General features: G+C 41.4%; 1 protein-coding gene across 3 annotated transcripts in view; it reads right to left on the bottom strand.

The window, feature by feature from the left end:
• The window catches only part of Pitpnc1 (phosphatidylinositol transfer protein cytoplasmic 1), a 246,357-nt gene that overhangs the window by 106,415 nt on the left and 115,514 nt on the right, over nt 1-24,428 (bottom strand). For all 3 annotated transcript variants that reach the window (XM_047544876.1, XM_047544878.1, XM_047544877.1), the window contains exons 2-4: nt 19,347-19,495; nt 5,634-5,722; nt 4,695-4,702 (exon numbers count right to left, since the gene is read on the bottom strand). In XM_047544876.1, the coding sequence (XP_047400832.1) occupies nt 4,695-4,702; nt 5,634-5,722; nt 19,347-19,495 (246 nt within the window). The remainder of the gene's footprint in view (nt 1-4,694; nt 4,703-5,633; nt 5,723-19,346; nt 19,496-24,428) is intronic.

The raw sequence follows: 24,428 nt of genomic DNA, 5'->3' as shown, positions 1-24,428 counted from the left end.
AGAACATGGCTGAGTCTGAGTCAGGGGGTGGCAGCTTCAAAATGTGCACTGTAAGCCTAAAGGAGTAAACCTGGGGCAGAGAGAAAAATCCAGATCCCTAGTCACTGGGGAGTTGGAAAGAAAAGCTGTCCTATATTTGGGCTGGAAAATAAAAGCAAACTAGTCAGCAACAAAGTGGAGTCCCTAAGGAGAACTGAATCCAGACCTTGACCTGACAATCCAAGCACAACGATCTGTCCTCCAGGTGGCCAGGATCCAGCACCTGTCCCCTAGGCTGGAGTGGGCATGCTATGGACTGAACTGTCATTATATGATGAGGCCCTAACCCCCAGTGTGACAGTGTCCAGAGAGGGAGCCTGGGGGAGCTAGTGAGGTTCAGATGAGGTCATGAGGGTGGAGTCCTCCTAAGGGGATTAGTACCCTTAAAAGAAGAAACCAAAAGCTTGCTTTCTCTCCTCACCATGTGAGAACAGAGATTCCTTGCCAGGAACGAATCAACCTGCACCTTGATTTGGGACTTCCAGCCTCCACAACTGTGGGAAATAAATGTCTCCTGTTTAAGTCTTCAGTCTACAGTACTTTGCTCAGCCCAAGGTGACAAAGGACAGCAGGAGTTTGCAGGGGGGCTTCACTGTCCCTCAGGTCAGCTGAAATGCCTCCTACTCCTAGGAACCTTACCATATTTCACTGGATGGCACTTCTCTCCTTTTTATATCTCTCTGTGCTTCAACCATAACACTGACATGTGGCACTGGTCTTCCTTGAAACACTGATAGTTCATCTGATCCTATTTAACTTCCCCAACTCTGCCCCACTAAGTCCATTTCCTGAACCAATGGTAATGTAGGTAGGAGGTCCCTCCTAATTGTTCCCACAGGGCATTTGACTTACTGTGCATGCCAACTGCAGGACTGTTTCCTGGCCTATATAATTCCTGTCCCTCCTCTTCCCTTGGCCCACTGGAATCCCCTGTTCTCATAACATGATTGCCATAGTTGGGTCTCTAAGACCAGTTCTGCCACACGGCTGCCTCTTACCCATAGGGTTGCCAGATACAATATAAGACAATAGTCTTTTAGTGTAACCATGTCCTATGCAATATTTGGGACATACTTACGCTGAAAAATGTTCATCTGAAAATTTAAATTTAACTAAATGTTTTCTACTTTTAAAATTTTTATTTGTTCTTTTTGTTATACATAATAGTAGCAGCCATTTTGATATATTTATACAAGCTTGGACTATACTTTATTCTAATTAGAATCCCAGTCTTGTGATATAAGACTCACTGTGGTGTATTCATATATGTACATAGGATATATGTCAGATTCATTACAGTGTCTTTTCTTTTCCTATCCTCCTTTCTTCCCTCTATTCCCCATTGTCTAACCCACTGAACTTCTATTCTTCCCCTACCCCTTATTTTGGATTAACTTTCAGAGAGAGAGCATTCAACTTTTGGCTTTTGGGCACTGGTTTATTTCACTTAGCATTATATTCTCCAGGTCCATTAATCTACTGGTCAATGTCATAAAGTCATTCTTCTTTATGGCTGAGTAATATTCCACTGTGTATATATACCACACTTTATCCATTCATCTGTTGAAGGGCACCTAGGTTGATCCATAGCTTAGCTATTGTGAATTGAGCTACTAATATGGTGTGTCACTGCAGTACTTTGATTTTAACTACTTTGGTATAAACTGAGGAGTGGGATAACCGGGTCAAATGGTTCCATTTGTAGTTTTTTTGAGGAATCACCATACTACTTTCCAGAGTGGTTATATTAATTTGCAGTTCCACCGACATTTTGTATTTCTGCTTACTAACTCTCCAAGCACCACTTGATTAGATAACAAGCCTAATACTGCTGCGTTCTGCCCTTGCCTGGCTCTGGCCCTGGGGACCAGAGCCCTGTGCCTGAAACCCAAAGTCCCAGTCCAGAGCCCAGGGCCTTGCTTTCACATTGCCCCTGCTTGTCTGGTAGGATTCCCCAGAACTACTCTTCTGCCCTCCAGTCAGGACCTCTGCTGGCAGCTCAGTCTGGAGTTTGTCCAGCCCAGTGGACAGGTCTTCTGCCAGCCTGCTCCCAGCTGAGTCCCCCTCTTGGCTCCCATAAACCCCAGGACTTGCTGATGATGCCCAGGCTTTGACTGGAATGTCCAGATTATGACCCCAAAGGGCAGGAAGACTTTCCTCAATGATGCCATGATGTTCTACATATCATGGGTACTTAATAAATGATGGCTAACCTCAGACTTAAATACACAGAGCATTGAACTGGGAAAGAGTTTGTAAAAATAGGGGCAGAATAATGAGAAAGCAGATAAAAGAGGCCAGGTAATATTTTGAGTCAATAGAAAAGAGAGTATGAGATAGTACAACTGGAACTAACTTCCTCTTTGTATGTTTTGATCCCAAATTTTCTCCAAAGGAATAAAAAATTTTATGTATCTTTAAAGTCTAATTATCTGGACCCCATGGCACATGCCTGTACTTCCAGCTACTGGAAAGGCTGAAGCAGGAGGATCACAAGTTTGAGGTCAGGCTCAGCAACTTAGTGAAATACCATCTCAAAATAAAGTAAGTAGGGCTGAGGATGTAGCTCAGTGGTAAAACACTTGCTAGCATGTGTGAGGCCCTGGGTTCAATCCCGAGTACTGCAAAATAATAATAAAGAAATGGAAGTCTTACTGGAGGTACAGGAATACCCTGGGGCAGAAGTTAGACAGAAGTAAAGGCCACAAGTCCCTGGGAAGTCCTCAAACGTGACCAAGGTTTATAGTAATGGAGCTGGCCCAGAGTACTGCCTTGGGACTGGGTGGCCCTGTAGGGATGGCACTATTCAGTGACATGTATTCAATCTGTTTCCAGAACCTCAGACCTTTATATAATATATTCTTACAAGGTATTTTGGTCACAGTGACAAAAAACTAACACCATGTACACTCCCGTAGAGCTTCCATTTTTAAGGATGGCGTGTGTTGAATATTTACCATGCATCAAGCACTAGGCTAGGTTTTCAAAGAATTATGTAATGTAACTTTACATCCCCTTTAGTTATTACATTTTCTCATGTACAAGTGAGGAAATGGAGGCTTAAAGGAAGGTGATCTACACAGCCCCTAATGGGCACTGGAGGCAGGATTCAACCCATTCCAAAGTCTGTCTCTTGACGACTGTGCAATGGCAACAAGCAGCAGATCTGGGGATGCTGGTGTAGGGAAGCATCAAGCTGCCTGTGGCCACAGAGAGTGCACTGACAGCCTTCCCTGCCTTAGATCTGGGGCTGGCCAACTTGCCTGAGGACCAAAGTTGGCCCAATGCCTGGGTGAGTTTACACGCAGACCATGCCAAGTGGTTTACACGCTGTCAATGGCTGCTTCTGCTGTGATAGGAACTGTAAGGCCCACAAAGCAGAAATTATTTACAATATGACCCTCGACAAAAAATATTTTCCAACCCTTAGGTCAGGTCACTGAAGCCTCTGTTAATCGCTCTAGAAAGGAAGGATTTTCCCAATTTTAGAAAAAACAGGAACAGAGAACAGTGGTCCCCTAATTTCTAAAATTGAAAATTTGTATTTTACTAAAAAATTGCTACTTTTTTTGAAGTTAGGGACATTGGGCAAAAAATGCTATATATATTACTATCATTTCATAAAAGAGAAGATTTTAATACTTAAGTATAAGGGGATATAATTACCAATAGTACTTTGGATGAAATAAATTTAAATGTGTGAAAAACTTTGATAGTATTTGTATATTTGTTTTTTAACTCCGCAGAGGATAGGAGAGAATGTAGCAATGGTCGGCATGAGTTCAACTCACTAGGGGCCACTTGCTGAGGACGTCCAGACAGTAAGTGGCAGAGCCAGAGGACACCCAGGCCTAGTTGACTCCAAAGTACCTGATAGTCCTCTGTACCTGTGCATCTATCATTCATTCACGCATTCACTCTGTCAGTCCATAATGATTTATTGAGCACCTACTATGTGCCAGGCACTATGCTCACACCAAAGGCATGATGAATCACTTCCCTCCATTTCTTTTACCTTCTCTCTTTCCTTGGGTTGTTTTGATTGAAATTAAAAAAAAAATCTTTTATCACAATTCAATTAACCATTTTCTTGTTATGCTAGCTTGATCATGCAGCACTAGAGAAAATGATCCAAATGAACATACCACAACACAATAATATGGGGTCTCTCTCTTTCTCTTTTAGTGTAAGTAATGACTCGAGAGCCTTAGGGCAGGAAGATATTTATCAAGCCACAGAGACTGTCCACTTCAGATCTTTGAGGATAATTGTTCGCACATGTATCTTTCCAGTTTCAAAGTTCTCCAACATAAAAGCTACACCTTCCAACAATTCCCCAAATCCCTTTATATCACATTGCTAGAAACTGTTCTTCTATGATAGTGAATGTATCACCAATAAAGCAGTTATTTGAAAATTATAAGCAAAGTTAATTATATAAAGTGACTATCCAGGTACTTCAAATTAACACTTACATTCTTGAACAAATGAGAACATTCAAATTGTTGCATTACATATAACTATGTAATAGTTTAAATATTCCTGATTTTGAATTATTCCTTTTTTAAAAAACTCATATTGATAAGACAAATATAAGGAATGTTCCAATTACTCCACTGATCATAGGATATTTTAAAAAATTTAATGATACTTACTGTGTATTCTGATTCAAGATGTTCATTTGGAGAAAAAGGAAAAAAAAAAAGAGATAAGGATGATTTAGACCATACTTATATGTAATATACACCCACAGAATTAACAAATATTGAGTTATAATTATAATTGTTAAAAAATGAGCTATAATTATTAAAAATGTAGTAAAGAAACCTTTCAAAAATTAGATTTTCATAAATACTAATGTCTCCATATTTGCTCTGAAATTCTTTTAATAGCTCTGTGGCTGGGCAGATAAGGACAAGAAAACGAGATTCAATTAGCCTATAGGTTTGTGGCTAATTAAAAACCCAAGAGTTGGCATTCTACAAGCAGAATTAAAGACTAATAATTCCAGTAAAGCATTTCATTAACCACAAAGCAAATCTTTTAAGTGGAAAAGTAGCTTTTATAACCAATATAAAGAGCTTGCTATGAGCATGTGCAAGCAGGATCCTGGATTTTAGTGTGTTCAAGTGCAGGAACCAAACCTAAATTTTGTGACCACAGTTTCTGATATAGTATTCAGTGCAGAAAATTTATGAGCATTGCTTTAGAGGGAAGGTGATCTTAAAGATTTTCATATTTTCCAATAACAAAAGGAAGGCATCTGGAGCAGAGAGACTCAACAGAAATCTTTACACAAATTATAATCAACTGGGGTGGGGCTGTAATTCAAACAAGCCGAAATAAACCACTTCACAGATGAATCATAGGGAGAAATAAAGGTAATAAAACCTCTAGAGATGTCACTAAGTCTTCACCTCCCTTTTCCATAGTTGTTCATTACAGTCACTCCTGGGAGGAAGATGAAATGGCTTAGATGAACCCCATCCTCTGCCAGTCCTGTATGGATTATCATTTCTAACTCAGTGAAATTCCACTACTACTGTGTCCTGGCATTTGCTATGTGTGGCACACTGGTTGTGCTAAGGCCTTACCTGTAATTGTGTAGGGATAGTAGTTCCAAGCCTTCTCTGTCACATAAAATATTTTGGGGACAACAGCTCTAGCCCAACTTGGCAGTTTGCTGAGAAAAGAAAAAAAAAAAAAAGATAAAAATTAGACATGTTACCGCATCTTTCTGGATAAATTGCTAGAGAAATACAGGGATCCTGAGGTATCTCTTCTCTTTATGTCGATCACTTCCCCATCCCTGCAGTCTTTCCTACAGTTGAGCATTTTCAGTGCATATTCACATCCTCTCAAAATGCATAAAGGCAGGAGGCTCTAGCCTCATTTGGGGGAGGAAGGCTCTGAGGGCTGTAAGCCTGGCCTCTTTAACTGGAGAATTTAGAGTCTGGGAGGTGACATGTTTGGAGAAACCAGTCAACCGGCCTTGGTCTCTTAGGGATAGTGTGGATGAAGTGGTATAAGGGGATGTTTAAGCCCAAGATGGGGGAAACAGGCAAATCTTAGCGACCACCTTCAACCTAGCAACCTGTATGTGTGACCTTTCAAAAATGGATGAAAGTAGTAGAGAGAAGAAACTTGGAGACATGAAGAGAAACAAAACGTGGTCCCTTGATGGCTACAGTGGGTTGAATGGTGTCCCTCAAAATGTCAAGTAAACTCATACTGTGACCATGATCTCATACGAAAGTGGGGTCTTTGCAGAGGCAATTAAGGATCTCAAGATGAAGTAATTTTGCATTTGGGTTGAGCTCTAACTCCCATGAGAAGCATCCATACAGGAAAGGAAGAGGGAAATTTGAGACTCAGTCACCAGAGGGGAAGGCCATGTGAAGATGGCAGCAGAAAGCAGAGAGGTGCAGCTATGGCCCAAGGAATGTCGAGGACTGCTGCAGACACCAGAAGCCAGCAGAAGGCATGGGACAGATGCCCTGCAGAGTGCCTGAAGGATCCGAAACTTCCATCACCTTGATTTCAGACTTCTGGTCCCCAGAACTCTGAGAGGATAAATTTATATTGTTGTAAGCCACTTGGTTTGTGGCAATTTGTTGTGTCAGCACTAGGAAATTTATCCAGCAACAGAGCCATTCCTCTGGAGTAAGGGCCTGGACCGTCATTTGCAAAAACACATTCTCAAAAGGCACAGGTCCTAAGGTCTTTTGTAAACCCAACACTAATTAACTTCTGTTGTGTTTTCCCTCAGAGGCAAGCCCTACAGCATAGCACAGGCCCAAAGAATTCCTTGAATATCCCTTATAATATTTCAGGAATACGTAAGGCAATCAAATCTTTAAAGTACACCTACATGATTCTACCCCCCTTCCCCCACAGCAATATACCAGGATTTTTCTGTCTTCCCAGAGGCCACTGTTCTGCTTCTTTCCTGTTCTGGCGCCTACAGCTATGTCTGGGATGCTAACATCTCTCAGTGGACCAAACCTAGGGAGATGACGTAGACACTCAGCCCTGAGGGCTGCATGTTGGCAGTAAAGAACATCAAGAAGCAGTTCTGAATTCCAAGCTGATAAAACCAGGAAAGGGAAGACATCAAACCAGTAGACCCCAAATCCCAAACCCCTCTCAGATGTGAAACCTAAATGACAACCAGGGACTGTCAAATACTGTGTACCTTGTGTGTCTTCTCAAATTGTTTCTCTTATTTCTGACAGTAGCCAGGCCCAGCTTTTGAAAAGACAAATATGTATTTTCAATGGTTGGCCGGACCTATCTCAAAGCTCTGGGCTGTTTATCAAGGGTTGAAACAGATGGGTGAGTGTCAGTCGACGGCCCTGGCTCTCGGGTGGGCTGCAAGAGATAGCTGAAGCTGCTTTAAAATTCACCTGATACTTCTTGCTGCTGTAATGCAGAATTTCTCACTCCTATAAAATCATCTCCACAGTAACTGCTCATTTATCTCACACTCACGCTTCTCAAAGGATTGGCTGCTCCCTGGCAGGGGTTTTTATAGCTTTTGCTGATGACTGATTCCATCAGTGACTTTGGAGGGCAACTGAGGTTGACATCGAGTGGGAAAATCCCACAGGCTTGCTTGCAGGAAATGGTCTTGAACAAAACTTCCCCTGGGGTCCTTCCTGTTTGTACCCACACCCCAGAGCGATGCGTCAATGAATAATGTAGGAAGACATGGATTTGAGTCTTGGGTGCATATGCTCTTACGCTTTTAATGGAGTGAAACGGGGTTGGAAATTCTTCTCAAAGTAAGCAAGGCATTGTTTAGCTTAGACAACATACATACATCTCTTTCAAGCCCAAATCCCACCTCCCAAAATCCTCTTGTGTGGAGAGGTTCCATCTCTGCTGCACACCTCCTCAAATGCAGCACTCCTATGCAGCACTCTGGAGCCCAGGTACCCTCTATCTCCACAATTCATTCCCTCTAGTATTTAAAAAGCCTCCAAGCAGAACCATATTCCTAAGTAAAAATCATTTTCTGGAAGGAAGATGAAACCATTGGCAGTTTTCCATTTGTAAACAGTTATAACTCCGGAATCTAGAAACTTCATTTTAGCTGTGCAACCACAACTCATGCAGGATAGGCAGCACTACTGTCAACCACCTTTTCCAATGAGATGCCCTAAAAAAAAACTAGCATCTAGCCAAGATGGCTGCTACAATTTTGTATATTTGGTATAAGACATTTACTGGGTCAAGTGCAGCAGGTTGGGCCTACTTCTTTGCAACAAGTTCTGTGATGTGCTTGCTATAGTCTGGATGTTATGTGACAGAGGAGCTATGTGTTAAAGGCTTGGTCCCCAGAGTGGTGCTACTGGGATGTGGTGGGACCTTTAGAATGTGGGGTCCTTAGATCATTAGGGACAGGCATTTTAAAAGGGACTGGGGGACCCCAGCCCTCTCCTCTTCCTCTTTTGCTTCCTGGCCATGAGGTGAGCAGTTCAGTCTGCCATGTGCTCCCCTTTCCCCCATTGTTACATGAAACCTCCAACAAAGGCCTAAAAGCAATTGATCTGCCCAGTCATGAACTGGGACTTTTAACAGTGTGAGCCAAAATAAACCTGATCTCTTTATAAGTACATTTTCTCAGGTATTTTGTTATACTGACAGAAAGCTGACTAACACAATGCTATTTCAGTATTTCTAAACCCACTAACAGACCTCCTTTCAGTTTCCCTTTCCCCAGAACACATCATTATTTGAATCATTTATGTCTGAGAAAGTAAAACTTATTTTTCCCTGTAGCAGTGATTTATCAGGACCTGCAAGGGAAAATGGAATTAAATTAGTCCCCACTGTTGCTGTCACTTTCATGATGTACATTGTCACACAGCCTACAATTCTAAGAAAAAGCCTGTCATTCAAACTCACTACAAGGTGTCAAACAAAAGCTTCTCTTCTAGAAAGACAGTGAGTTTGAATCAAGTCCTTAGTCCATGCTCAGGCCAGGATCAAATTTCCCAATGGGACATCTCTCCAACACTCAGGATTTAGAGACATTTAAATTCTAAAGCTTTTCTAAAATCTGAAAACATGCTACTGTGACATGATATTCAACTGTTTCATATTCCCCCAAAGATGTCTTTGTCAATGCCTCTCAGACTTCAAAATGTTGGTTTTCTTACTTTCTTTAGTATGAAAGAAACATAATCCAGCCAGGTGGCCAACTCATCCTGGTTTACCTGGGACTTTCCTGGTTTTAGCACTGAAATTCCCATATGCCAGAAAATCACTCAGCCCCAGGCAAATCGGGACACTTAGTTACCCTAGAGGACTGGTTCTCAATAGTGGGTATTTTTGTCTCCCTCCATAACAAATGGCTATCTGGTCCCCAAATTCAACAGACAGAAGGTTGAGGAACTTGGTACATCATCTCTCAACTCATGTAGTCCCAAGATTTCCTGTATCACAACTGACCAGATAAAAAGGCCTGGGCAAGGTGGGTTCTGAACTGGCCTAAAGTTCAAAGTGTTCAGCTGCTTCACAGAGCTTCTGGAAATGAAGCATAATAGTCCATTAGAAGCTTCTGTTGCTTTACGATCCAGATCGTCTCAGTTTCCTCTGGTATCTAATCTCACATTGCAGTATACGCTCATTTGGGACCTGATCCAGGAGGTAGTGAACATCATTAGGCTAAATGTGGTCTAAATGGAATCTAATTTCATTTTCTCAACAGGGGTCAGAACTGTGACAGTCTTAACTGGAAATCTGGAACTTAAACATTCCCAGCAGAAAAGATGGGCCTGAGATTTTCTCCTAAACTGACACCTAAATCCTGTATCTTTCTGCACTGAGATTATGCCCAAATGACAGGAGCTCATTTTAAATAGGACCCCACTACCCTGTCCCTCTGATCCAGGAGGAATATTCTGACCTATCATTTCCTCTTTGTGCTGAAATTGGTATTTGACAATGATTTGATAATAATCAATGGCCCCTATCCAGTTGTACGAACAGTGATTTCTGAGGTCTTTCTTCTTCAGTTATTCTAATTCATTCACTTACTCTTCTAAATGGTTGTTCTGGCTGGTCTTTCACTTGTACTCTTAATATAATTGTTTATATAGCAATTAGGAGATGTGCAGAGTTCCCGGACCAGAGCTATCACCTGCAGGAGGCGGAGTTGCTGCTGCTGCACCCACAGGAACTGTCCAGAAACCTTGGACACAGACCCCACCAACTTACACTCTGGGTTGGGTTTGGGGAAACGGGGCCTGTGTCGTGCAGGTTCTTTGAAGGCTCTGCTTGAATGGCACTAGGGTAACATGGTCAGCAGGCTGGGAGCTCCCAGGAAACAGTTGCTCATGTCAACATCATCTTTCAGGGGTGCAGCAGAGCCAAGGTGGAAAAACGCTCAGCTGGATGCCCTCTAAGACCCCAATTAGGCCAAAACTTTCTATCTCTATAACTTCCTGTGAGAATAGTTGAGGGAGCAGAAGGAAGAAGAGGGCCTGGTACTAGAAGAACTTCTGGAATGTTCTTAAGTATTGAGATGGTAACAGTACAGAATAGCTTAGGCAGAAAGGTATGTAAGGAGGAAACCCTTCACATGCTCTAGAACTTTTTCATAGCACTCTCACATTCACATGTATATCCTTACATGTTAATGATATGTAATAGAAATTTTGTAAAACCTAGAATGTTCTTCTCTGTTATGGCTGTAATGAACTCTTGGTCATTCCCACCGACAAGTACAAGTCCCACCAGGGCAAGGACCTGTGTTCTGTTTATTGTAGCATCCCCAGCATCTAGAATGATGCTCCATGAATATTTTTTGAAAGAATGAAGATGGTCTCTATATATCAAGAAGTCGGAAAGGACCATGAAGATTCTTTGAAAACAGCATGGAAACAAGCTATTAAGCCAGAATCTATGACTAGGACACTATCTCCACCACCTGGGTAGCAGGCTCTTCCAAAGCCACATGAGCTCTAAGCCTTAAGCTGACTCTGGGGACAATCTGGGAAATGGCAATGATTTTCTCAGCAGATCTGGTAGAATGTGCTGGTAGAATAGGAGGAGGAAATGGTACTGCTAGCACAGAGCCATGGCAGCAAAGCTCCACAACTATACTGTTAGGTAAAAGGACCAGCTGGTGACTTTGCATGCCCTGCCAAAAAAGGATCCATGACTTCCAGAAGCTTCATCTTCTCCTACTAATCCACCAGAGACCAAGAGAGTGCAATGGAAGGTGAGGTCACAGAGCGGGGAGAATGCTATTCTCTCTGTGCAAATCAATAAAGGCATTAGTTAGGATCACCATTAGAAGTTGGAGAGGCTCCCTGACTGGCAGTTGCCAGCACAGCCTAATAATCCAGGAGCCATGGTGGTAAGAGATATGATACTCATGAGTAAAAAACAAGTCTAAAAATAGGCTCCATCTTTTCTCCAATTCCCCCCTCTCCTTCCTCCCATGGGCCTCAGTGGGAAGGGACTAGAAAAGTGCAATGGATGGAGTGAAAATAAAAGGTGACAAAAGAAAAGTCCACCATCATGTGTTTCTTGGAGACAGTTTTATTTATAATTACTATTCCACATCTGATTAATGTCTTGCCTATTTTTTCTGAATGTCAATTGAAACCAAAAGTTTTAAAGACAAGGTAAGAAATACCACTTATTTGGTCAACTAAACTGGATCAAAGGACCAAGGACAACCATCAAATGTACTATAGTATTCGTGTCCATGTAAATGAACAATGTGTTAGTGCTAATATACTAAACATATTAGGCAACCACCAAAGCATATGGTGAACCCAATCGTGGATCAGATGCTGTGAGAAGTGCTGGAGGGCGCAGCAACTCCAGAGTCCCTGGGAAATGTGCAAGATGCATGGTGTTCTAAAGGGACATTTGATCCACTTAAAAATGGGCAAAGGATTTGAATGGACACCTCAAATGAAGACATGTAAATGGTCAATAAATAACACCAAGAGATGCTCAGCATTATTCATGATTAGAGAAATACAAATTAAAACAACCACCAGATACCACTTCACACCCAATGGGATGGCTATGATCAAAGAGACACACAATAGCCAGCTTCAACTACTATGTGGGAAGAGTGGATCCTTCAAGCATTGCTAGCAGAAATATAAATTGTCCAGCACCTTTGTAAAACAGTCTGGAAGTTCCTTTCCCTGCTCATTGGTATTCAGGGCTAGGTCTGGAAACCCACAGGATGCTTATATTTAAGATTTTGAAACAAGGAATAGGAAGAACAAGGGGGCAATTGGTGGTCCATCCACAGAACCCTGGTAGTGATGGCTGGAGGTGGCAGAGGTGGCAGAAGGAAGCAGTCTGGTTCTATTTGGAGATGATGGTCATCATTGTGCTCTTGGCCCTTTGGAGCCAGCTGATTCCTGCCCATTTTTTTCACCTTCAGATCATTCTGTGGGTTCCTACTATTATTCTGTGAAATACCCTTTCTGCTTATATGACAGACTCCATTTCTGCCTTTTCAGCTTGTCTCCCACTAATTGCCATAAGTAACTTATGCTCCAGCCAGAGAGAACCACTCACTGAAACACAGATGTTTGGGCTTTACTTGGTGATAATAATTATTGTTGAATCTAACTCCCCTTTGTGCAATTTTCTTCTTTCCACATTAACTGGAGAGTAGGTCGTGATTACACAGCCTTTGAATATTTCCAGTGCCTCTAATAGTTACCTTGGGTAACACAGCAGTTTCTGAATGTGATTTGACTTCTCACATAGATTGATGTAAGGAAGAGATTCCATTCACTTCACCAGCTCATGAATTCAGGTCCAGAGAAGATTATATTTAATAATGTGAATTATTAAGTGGGTACTGGGAACATCTTAGCTACTGCCAGAACATTCTTTAGGACCTGCTCCCCTGTGGACATTCACAAGATGGACAGGTAGACTCATGAATGTGGAAACCAAGCAGCCTTGGACCCTACCTCAATCAGAAGATAAGGAGCATGCCTAAATCATTAAGGGCTCCCCTCTAAAACCTGCATGATTTGTTGTACATTGTAAGTTTTAATAAAACTTTAGTGAATTATGATTACAGTGTTGTTTTGCCAACATGGCAGTCAAATGACTTCGCATGTAGGACAGGAGCTAGTTTGAGGAGGCACTAGATTGTGACTTCCAAGTAATAAGTTTGGTTTTCTTTTATGACTATGAAAATTCATCTTATTAATTCTTGGTTCTGCCACATATTAATTTTTCTTTCCCTATTGCTACACCACAATCTCCCTGGTTCTAAAACATATGCCTATTCTCTTCCAAATGAGTCAAAAGTCTTTCTGATTATAAAATGATGGACCCAACCAAAGGAAGAATGATCTCGCTGATAAGTGGATGATGATACGTAATGGGGCGTGGGAGGGGTTAGTTTTAGGGTTAGAGTTAGGGTTAGGGAGTGGGGGCAAGAATGGGGGAAGGAAAGACTGTATAGAGGGAAAAGAGGGTGGGAGGGGTGGGGGGAAGGGCAAAAATAACAGAATGAATCAACCAACATTACCCTATGTAAATTTATGATTACACAAATGGTATGCCTTTACTCTATGTACAGAGAAACAACATGTATCCCATTTGTTTACAATAAAAAAATAAATAAATAAAAATAAATAAATAAATAAAATGATGGACCCAGTTTAGACTTGTGTAAAGGAAACTAAAAATACTTTTTTCTTCTGCCTCTTTGGTTACTCATTATGCTGAGAGGCAGGATAATGTCTAATAAATACTTTGAATGTAGAAAAGGAGAGTTCTGAAGGATCTTCCAGATTGTCCACTGAACCAGCCACCTACTGTGTTTAAACACCTCTTTTGGTGTTTGAATCTGTGAGGGCACCCTATGAATGTCCTAATCATGCCTGGGTAACCCCACAACAGCATAATTGACTATAAGGCACCAATCACATCCTCAGATGACTTGTGTGTTTGAAAATGTCTTCTATAAATGGAGCCTAAATCTCTCTGCTGGCATTCCCACCCGCTGGTCTTGGTTCTATTAATCTTACAGTATAATAGATTCAATTCTCAAAGTACCATGATACATTCCACATCTGTCCTTTCCAGGTTAAGCCTCCTTGGTTTCATCAGTCAATGTTCATATGCCCTGAGTTCTTTCAACTCACCACTGTGTCTATATTCATGTTCAATGTGCCACCCAGGAACAGACAAATCTCCAGGTATGTCCTGACTAGTGTAAAATTAGGCAAGGTTATCAAACATATGGCTTTAGAAATCCTTCTGTTTGCTGGATGCAGCTGAATAATAATGTTGGTAGCTGTATGTTTATTACATACACATGTGTACATGTATATATACATACAAAAATTACTATGTATGTGTTTATACACATAAAATAGAATAATATTAAATTGTCAACTAAAAGAAGTATACTTCTTTCACACATGCCATTACAAGATTATAAATCCTTCATCCCGTACCTGTACAATTGGTATTTTGGGATCCAAAGAAAAGACCATATACTTGTCCCTACTTAATCTCATCTTCATAAAAAATGGTCCACGATTTCAAACTACATCCTTTTCAACCCCTAGTATTTTTAGAATTCATTTTTGCCAATCTGGTATGTTGTGAAAGGGGATGCTACTGCAGTTCCAATTTGCGTTTTCCTACCTTCTTATTTAGATGGGCACTTTTCATATATACATTGGCCATTTGTGTTTGCTCTTCTCTGAATTGTGTGTTCAATCTCTTTCCATTTTTTGACTGGGTTACTGGGTGTGTGTGTGTGTGTATGTGTGTTAATTATTTTTTTAAAAAATTGATTGATATATTTTTGTTTTTGTAGGGGGAGGGTTGTTTCTTTGTATTTTTAAATTTTAAATATCAGTACCTTGTCTATAGATAGTTATTTAAATTTTGGTGTTTTTTGCTATGCAAAATGTTTAAAATTTTTTTTTTAAGTATTGGTTTTTATTTTTTTCCTATACGGAAGTTCTTAATTTTAATGGAGTAAATGAGTCCATTTCTTTGTCTTAATTAATCAGTCCTACCTTGTTTTTCAAAAAATGTAAATATTAACCTATGCTTTTTTCCTATCTTTTTTGTTCACATTTAGGTCTCTAATCAATCTATAATTTATTTTTCTGTATGGTGTGATACTGAAAATATAACTGCTTTTCTATTAATTTCTATTAAATACCAGATACTAATAAAGGCTTGGATCTACTTGGGGGCTGTTTTGTTTAACTCTGCTGTAGTACCCGCTGCCTCCATTACTATAACTTTAACAAAAGTCAGAATACCTGATAGAGCAAGTCCCTTCTTTCTACTTACTCAACTTTTCAAAATTGTTCTTAAAAAATTTGAAATTATTTTTTTCTACTTCTATTTATTAAAAACCCTATTGAAATTTTAATCAGATTTATATTAAATTAATAGACTGATTTGGAAATTAATGCTATTTTTATAATAAAGCAATTATAATCCATAAACATGGTATACCTCACCACGTTTTGAAAATATTCTCTACAAATGTTTTGTATTTTTTTCTCCAAAAAGGTTTTGTTTAGCGTATAGATTACTGAGTACTTTTAAGTTTCTTTTTCTTTAGAAATGAAATGTGTAAAAATTATATTTGTGCAATTACTCTTTCTGCTATATAATAATGCTGGTGATTTTTGTATATGGATTTATCTTGCTAAATTCCTATATTGATGCTACCAGCTGTCTGGGATGTCTGAAATTTCCATTACTCAATAGTATCTGCAATTGGAAATTTGTTTCTTCCACTCCTCTTTATCTTTGTATTGCTTTGTTTGTGGGAGGGTGCTAGGAAATCAAACCCAGGGTCTTATACATGCTGAGCACCCCCTGAGCCACATCCCTAGCTCTTCCTTTCTGTTTTATTGCACTGGACAGGAACTTCACATTAGAAAGAAGTCGTGATAACATGGATCCTTATTTTGTTCCTGACTACTGTGGACAAATACATGAAAAGATTTATTAAATGTAAATTTATTAATTTTTTATTTTCATTTTTGGTACCTGGGATTAAACCTTAGGGCACTCAACCACTGCCCTTTTTTCATTCCAGCCCTTTTTTATTTTTTATTTTGAGACAGGATCTTGCTAAGTTGCTTAGGGCCTTGCTAAGTTATTGAGGTTGGCCTGGAACTTGTAATCCTCATGCTTCAGACTCCCAAGACACTTGGATTACAGGCATGCTCCACCACACCTGGCTAAATGTTAAATCAATTTCAGGGATAAATCTAAGTGGGTCATGATTTATTATTATTATTATTATTATTCTGACTTGCTAATATTTTACACAGGAATTTCATGTTTATGGTCTTAGCTGAGATTCATCTACAGATCTCCTTTTTGTCCTATTATTTTTCGGTTTTGTTATCAAGGTTCATATGGTAGGTACTATCAATTATTTTCCCAGAAGTCACCCTCCATTCCCTCTCCCTCTTCTTCATTTTCCTTCCTGAAGGCTGTATTATTATAAAATAATAAACAAAAGACTAACATGAAATCATTTAACCAACTAATCCTCTGTGTTAAAAGGAATTTATTTGGCCTTGGCATCAACTGGAAACAGCACTGCAAGAATTCAGAGGATCCTGCTCCCTTTCTCAAAATGTACATTTTCTGTTTAGCATACTTTTTTCTTTCTATTTTATGATGATGGAGATTGAACCCAGGGGCACATGCCTATAAGCCTAATGTTCTAACACTGGGCTACATCCACAGCTGGTTTCTCTTTTTCATTCCCCTACATTCTAAGGATTCATTGTGCTTTCTTTCAGAAGTTATTTATTGCTTCACTAGTCCCTCAGAGTTACCTTTACATTCTGAAAGTGTATACTTGCCTTAACAAAACCAGAATAAACATTTCTCTGCCATTCCTAAACATTATTAGCACCTTAGAGGGTTCTTGTTACTATAATTACTACCTTTTATCTTCTGTTATTACTGTCTATAGCTTAGATTTTACAAGTACACCCCCAATTTGTCACTGTTAGTATTTTAAAGACATTCTCTACTCATTCAGATTTGCTCAGATGTTTACCAGTTTATTTGCTTATTCTTACTTCTAGATAACCCTTTGCGTCCCGGATTCAGTTTCCTCTTATTTAAGTACATCCTTTAGTAGTTCTTTCAATGTGGATCTCTAGGTAGTAACCCCTCTCAGTTCTTGACTGTCAGAAACCATTTTTATGCTCAATCCTCAGTTCTAACTCCCCATTTGTGTGGTCCTGAGGTCACATTTCCTGCCCCCTTATGAGATGACACCCCTGGCCCCAGACATCATGACCTACACTGGATTCTGATGTCCCATGGCTTTCTAATCACTCACTGGTATGCCTCCCACTGTAGTTCAAGTCTCCCCTATTCTCTATTACCTGAGGATTTCCCCTTCTTTGTTTTGAGCTCAGCTTTATTGTTATATTTCATCCTGTGTTTGTCATAGGAAGTGGGGGAGGGTCTACATTAATCTGTTTAGTTACTATTACTGGAAGTCCCGCATATTCTATTTATAACAAATTTCCCTCTTACTGATGTTTATGACTCTCCTTTAAAATAAATACCATATATTTTGATAGAGAAAACAGACAATGACAGAGACAGCTGGATACTTCTTATTCTGTTTCAGCAAAAGTTACAAAGTTTCCAAAATTTTTCTTGATTTTGGTGCACAGAGAACATTCCCCAGGCAATAACTTAAGAGAATGTAATCGCCTGCCAAGAAATGGAATTTTCCATAGTTTCTATTTTCCTGCATCTCCCTCACTTCTTCTTGCTCTATAGAGGTGATCCCGAAGGGGAAAACTGTTCAATATTTGCTTCACGCCCTCCACACTGAGAATGCCAAAGCTCATATTAAGAAATATGTCTCTGTAAGAAAGTGTTCTTCGGACCAGACCCAGAGCTCAGAGACTCCTTGTAAATCAACAGCTGGCTGGAGGCTGAACTGGTTCCAAATCCTGGGAATTCACAGCTTCTAATAAATGAATGGGATTGATCTCATTTGCATTTCATTATGACTCAGGAATTCCCTGCTACTGCATCCCTGGGCAGATTAAAAGGCACTGGTTATATCAGCCCAAGAACTTCCTGGCCTGGAACTTCCACCCACCCTGGTGACAGGACCCAGATTCTCCCATCAAGGCAGAATGGCCTATGTAAGTCTGCCAGAGAGTAAAGCCAATGATGGAATGGTGAAATCCAAATATGGCTCCTCTGAGAATCACATGTACACATACAAGGCACCAAGAATGAATGAATGAATATTCGCAGGGTCAGTGAGTAAAGTGGGGGTACTGTTCAGTCAGTTAGTTGGAAATGCTTCTGAATAATCACAAATAGGTCAACTGGAGAGGCCGTGGTGGGCATAAAGACAGTCATGGAAAAGCTAATAACAGACTGGTTTACTGGGGCTGACAGGTAACTTCAATACAACGTATTTCACATGACCTAGAAAAGAAGTGAAGGATGTCTGGATGCGGGTATTGGGTGGGGAAAAAAACTCAAGAGAGGCCCTAATCATCAATCGTGCCACCAGTGATAAGACAACAGTAAAAGAGTAAAGAATACATTTTGCAAAACAAATGATATTTTTGCATTAGAAAAGGCTCATTTCTGATTCTTGAAGTTTTACCCTTCCAAATGCAGAGTGACAGCTTCCATTTGGGGAGGTTGGGTTCTCATGAGAAGTGGAAGAAGCCACCTTTGCCATTACTATCCCTCTGGTCACAGGTGCCTGTTCATTTTGTCATTTCTCTTTGTGGACACCTGATTAGCTCCTTGACAGTAAATAGAAATCTTCCTAAATCAAGACCACTGCCGCCCTCAGCTCTTCCCTACAATTTATAGGCATCTCTTTTCCTACAGTTGATGACAAACAATGATACAAGACTAAGTTGTTTGATTCTTTTTTTTTGTTTTGTTTTGGTTTTTTTTGCGGTGCTGGGGATCGAACCAAGGGCTTTGTGCTTGCAAGGCAAGCACTCTAACGACTGAGCTATCTCCCCAGCCCAGTTGTTTGATTCTTAAGGTCAGATTTCATCTTGTGTCATCCAAAGGGAGGGAAAGGGAAGATGTAAGTTCTAATGAAAATGCAGCTGAGGTCCATATCACAGAATGCAAAGGGGGTGGAGTCTTTTTTGGAAGCAATGAGACTGCTGGCTGCAATGAGAGTGGCTGGCTCTCTAAGTGACCTTTTCTCTCCCAGACATCCACACCCTTTACCTCGATGGTGCTGTGGGCTCAGGTGCAAGGGGCTCCTGTGTGTATCACCCACTGCCATGACTTACCTGTTGAGATACACCCGTTTCTCAGTGAACTGCCCGTTGCCATGGTGAGGGTCCTCGAAGGGCTCATTCTGGACGACCTCCACTCCTTCTCCTCGGTCGCTCTGTTCGTGGCTGTGCTTGCTGATCATGTACAGCTGTCCAATTTTGTACTACAAAGCACACAGAGACAGAGACAAAGAGGTCAGCCCCCCAGTTTGCCTCTGACGAATCCCCCTCCCGCCATGGCGCCAGAGCAACTAATGACATCAGCACCTTCTGCTGAGAAAAGAAAGCAGCCACTTGTGCCTAATGGGACTTTTCTCTGGGAGTTAGGAAGAGAACCAGTTGTGAGCAGAATGCAGAAACGGCCTGTTCCTGCGAATGTTCCACATCACCTTGGCAAATGCTCCCTGGGGTGGCTGGCAGTCTTTAAGGTTCAGTGCTGACCCACCCTTCCACAGCAGCAGGGAAAGGGAGTGCTGGAGTCTCACTTTCCATTCTGGCTCTAAGGGTTACATGGAGCTAATGTCTTTTTTAGCTTGGTCAAATGTTTCCTAGGGTGTGTTGTTTCTGTCCCTGCTTTCTGCCTAATTAGCAGGATTGCTGGATGTGGACAATTACGTGTCACCTGCCTCTACTAACCCTGGAGGTGCTCACCTCTACTGGAGGTCCTAGAATAGCAGATCTCACAGGCAGCTGGACATCACCCAGAAACTTTTTTTCCCAGTTCAGAATTAACCCCAGGGAAGCTTAACCACTGAGCCACATCCCAGCTCCTTTTTTATTTTTAGACAGGTTCTCTCTAAGTTGCTTTGGGCCTCACTAAATTACTAAAGCTGGCCTCAAATCTGTGATTCTTCTGCCTCAGCCTCCAGAGTTGTTGGGATTACAAATGTGTGCCACCATGTGTGGCTTCCTGGAAGTTTTTTTTTTTTTTTAGGTACTGTGTATTTAACCCAGGGGTGCTTAACCACTGAGCTACATCCCCAGCCCTTTTCACTTTGAGACAGGGTCTCGCTAACTTGCTGAGGCTGGCTTTCAACTTGTGATCCTCCTGCCTCAGCCTCCCCAGCCTCTGGGATCCTGGAAGTTTTTAAAAGCTCCAAATATCCAGGCCAACCATGGTTGAAACCAAGCTCCAGAAGAGGACATCACACCAAGAACCATACTCAGTATCTTTAACTCCTTTTCACTCAACTTCACTGTGGGTGTGGCCTCTCAGTTCCAGTCCCAGAAGTCACATGTCCTACCCTAAAAATGACAAAATGGAGCAACATACAATAGGAACATTTTCTGTTCTTCAGGATGTTTCACTCTCCTTTCTGCTTATCTGAAAATGCTGGGCAGCTGGCATTTCTTTCCCCAGTGCACTTTCAAAGTGACAAAATTAATTTGATGGGGAGAAGAGACTGGAAGCAGGAAAACAATGTTCGCATGAGAAACTAGTCTGCTTAGGGTCTAAGGCAGAATGATGTGACCCTGCTCAGTCCCTCCTGCAGATCACATGTGAGCCAACACAGAGAGAAGTCATTGCCACCAGGACTCTGGGACTGGGGAGAGTGACCTGAGTCTGCAGCAAGTTAATGACAATCCTAGTTTGTTCTTGAAAAGGCTCTGGCCAGCTGGGATGCAGGTCCCTGGTCTATGTGCGTAAGAGAGAGAAATGAACAAGACAGCAGTGCACACGGGTGGAAGGTCCCTCTCATGCTGAGGCAGGTGCAGGGAGGGGAGTGCGAAGAAGCTCCAAGCTGAGGGACCAGGCCCAGTAACCATGACAACAGCAGTGGGCTGGCGCTGGCTGGGTCTTTTCTAAGGATTATGCTTCTCATCTGGGCCACACCCCTCTTCAGAAAGGCCTGTATTTAAAAAAGCTTTCAGTGTGAGTGCATTTGAGCAGTTGCAGGGAGAAGAGAGCGCTGAGGATAAGAGCAGGAAGAGGAAGAAGAAACTGGAAGAGCAAATCCATTTTAAAGATGAATTAGGAAGCTGAAGCGGTGGCTCCTCTTGGAGGGCACTCACCTGGCATACGCAAAGATGAATTAGGATCAGGATCAGAAGCTTGGCCTGGTTTCCCAGAGGCCCAGTTCTGCTTTTACTTTTACTTCCAAAGACTATCATGCTCAGGGCTGGGGTGGTGGCTCAGTGGTAGAGTGCCTGCCTAGGTGGGTGAGGCACTGAGTTCAATTCCCTGCCTAGGTGGGTGAGGCACTGAGTTCAATTCCCAGCACCACATATAAATAAATAAAAATAAAGATCCCAAAATAAAAATAATAATAAGAAAAGACTATAATGCTATTTCAAAGTGGGGCAATAAGAACAAGTGGGGCAATAAGAACAAGTTCACAGATTGGAGATTAGGAAGCTATACCTTGAGATCAATGCTCCACCTTACGCTGACAGGGACAGGATCCTGGTACAGGGTGCAAGGCGTTCAGCTGCTCAGGGGTGTAGCTTTCACTGGCAGGTGCTTTGGACTTGATGTTGAAAAAAATGTTATGTTTGTTCGATGGAAAATTATTCAGCCATAAAAAAGAATGATGTACTGATATTGAAATTGCTTAGTGGGCATTGTGAATTGAAGCATGTCACCCAAAGTTCACATGGTTAAAAGTCTTAACCTCAAAAAAAAAAAAAAAAAAAAAAAAAAGTCTTAACCTCAGAATATGACCTTATTTGGAGATAGGGTCTATACAAAGGTAATTCAGTTAAAATGTTATAAGGACAGACCCTAATCCAATGTGACTGGTATCCTTATAAAAAGAGGAATTTGGACAGAGACAGAGGCCAGAGGAAGGTGATGTGAAGAAATGAAGGCCATGTACAAGGAACGTACTCTCCCTCACAACCTCCAGAAAGCAGCCCGACTAACACCTTGACTTTGGACTTCTGTCCTCCAGGATTGTGAGATAATACATGTCTTTGGTTGTTAGTCACTGAGCATGTGGTGCTTGTCATGCAGACTTAGAAAACTAGTACAATGGGTACAAGGGTTCTTTTTGGGGTGATAAGTGTTCTAGATGGTGATGGAGGTTGTATAACATTATGAAAGTTCTGGATGCTGCTGTTACATTATGTGACTTTCATCTTGACTTTTTACAAAGTGTAGACCTGATTCAGAAATAGACACCTAAAAACCCAAAGTCCTGTCTTCAGTGGGGTGGGGTCTGCAGAAGAGCTGGGCCAACACAAGACTATCTTCAAAAGCTCCAACCCCCTCAGATATAAAAAAATGTATAGGACCAAGGTCAATGCATGACACAAAAAAGCCATTAGCCAGAAGCGAGTCAGCCCTGGCTGGGCTCAGTTCAAGTGCTTCCTGCTCTGTGGGGACAAAAACAGAACAGGAAGGCAGCGCAGGCTGATTCACGGGTGGTCAGTGGAGGGCCCAGCCTCACTGATCATTCCAGCTTCTCCAACGCAGGGCAGCCGCCAGCCTTAGCTCACTGTGACAACATCAGTCTGGGGGTGACCCCACAGTTGCTGGGGATGGCAGGACACTCAAGTCCAGACACCCAGATGAGCAAGGCTGTTCTCTCCGTCCCTCCCAAGAAAATCAGGCTGGCTCTGTTGTTTGTGGTCACTGGAGCTGGGCCATCCAGAAGCAGTTTATGATGTTGTTTTGATTTTAAAGCACAAATTGATTTGCAGATACAAGCAGCAAACAATTTGGCCCTGAAACCACTTGTTTTCCACATCACTGAGGATCCTCCTAAAAATGCCAAATTCCAGGGCATTCCAGAACTACATTCAGCATTGGGTGTGTGTTTGAGCAAGAGGGGAATTCAGAGCTGACTCTCGAGGCGGAGTGTGGTGAGGGCATTCATTAGCACTTGCTCAGGACTAAGGGGTGCCAGGCTGGAGTGTCCCATCTTAAGGATAGCCTATTTTTTTTCTTTCCTTTTCTCCCTGTCCTCAAACCACTGGTACTGAGAAACAAACCCAGAGGAGCTTTACCACTGAGCCACAACCTCAGCTCTTTTTATTTATTTTTTTATTTTGAGACAGGGTGTCATGAAGTTGCTTAGGACCTTGCTAAGTTGCTGAGGCTCGCCTCAAAGTTGCCATTCTCCAGCCTCAACCTCTGAGTTGCTGGGATTTGGTCAGGAGGTCTTTTTTTTTTTTTGCCTCTTTCATACTAATGTCTTGCAAAGTTCCACCCCTAACTGAGCAAAAATACCACCTCTCTGATCACTACTGCAAACAAACTAGTATGCTGAATGAAGGCTACAAAATCCAAAGACCAGAGGGTTCTGAAGACCTCAGACTTGGTAACAGAATTGATGATGATGATGATGATGATGATAGTGATGATGGCATTGCATAACTTTACTGACTGCCCATTAGCAAGAAGTACTGATTGTTTTGTATTCATTTCAAATACAATGATTAAGCCAGGTAGATCTTGACAACTGAGGAAACTGAGTCTCAGAGAAGTCAAAGACTTTCTGTAGTTTCTAGACAACAGAGTTGGGATCTGAGCACACAGATACCACAGATTGGTATTCTTTCTACTCCACTATATTTTAGTCCTTATATCTTTAACAGGTGAACTGATTTAACAAATCTGGTTTAAATCACTATGATCTAAAAGGATGGGGTGGGGGAGGTGGCAGAAAGTCACACCTCTGAACTTTGCTATTTTGTAAGTTGAGTAACAGAAGTCTTACTGAAAGATCAAAGTTGCTTAATCTGTGATCACATATGGAATGCAGGAGCAATTAGGTTCTAACTTTGTAAAATCTATTGTTATAATTCCAGAGCTTGGGTAATAATCATTACAGGCAATCATGATTAGAGACAGCTCTGTGCTGCAGGCTGAGCTTCCATGTGAGCTATCCTCAGAATAGCTACCCCAAATAATTATCTCCATAGTCAAAAAACATCATGGGGATTCAGATCTTTCCCACTTGTGCACAGAGCTGTGTGCTTCAAAGTGCTGCAGAATTTGCACCAGGTAGAGTTACAGAATGTATCTGGAGAAGGAGAGCTGGTTCATCAGTTTTGTTCATCAGTTTGTGCTTTTGCAAACTATAGTGCTGAGCACCATCGAGTCACTTCACAATTCAGCCATAAACTTTGATTTAAAAAGGTGACTCCAAGCCC

Source organism: Sciurus carolinensis, chromosome 3 (genome assembly GCF_902686445.1).
Source record: "Sciurus carolinensis chromosome 3, mSciCar1.2, whole genome shotgun sequence".
In the NCBI taxonomy this organism is placed as follows: domain Eukaryota; kingdom Metazoa; phylum Chordata; class Mammalia; order Rodentia; family Sciuridae; genus Sciurus; species Sciurus carolinensis.
The sequence above is the reverse complement of the archived record's forward strand: the minus strand, read 5'-3'. Positions and strand labels throughout refer to the sequence as shown.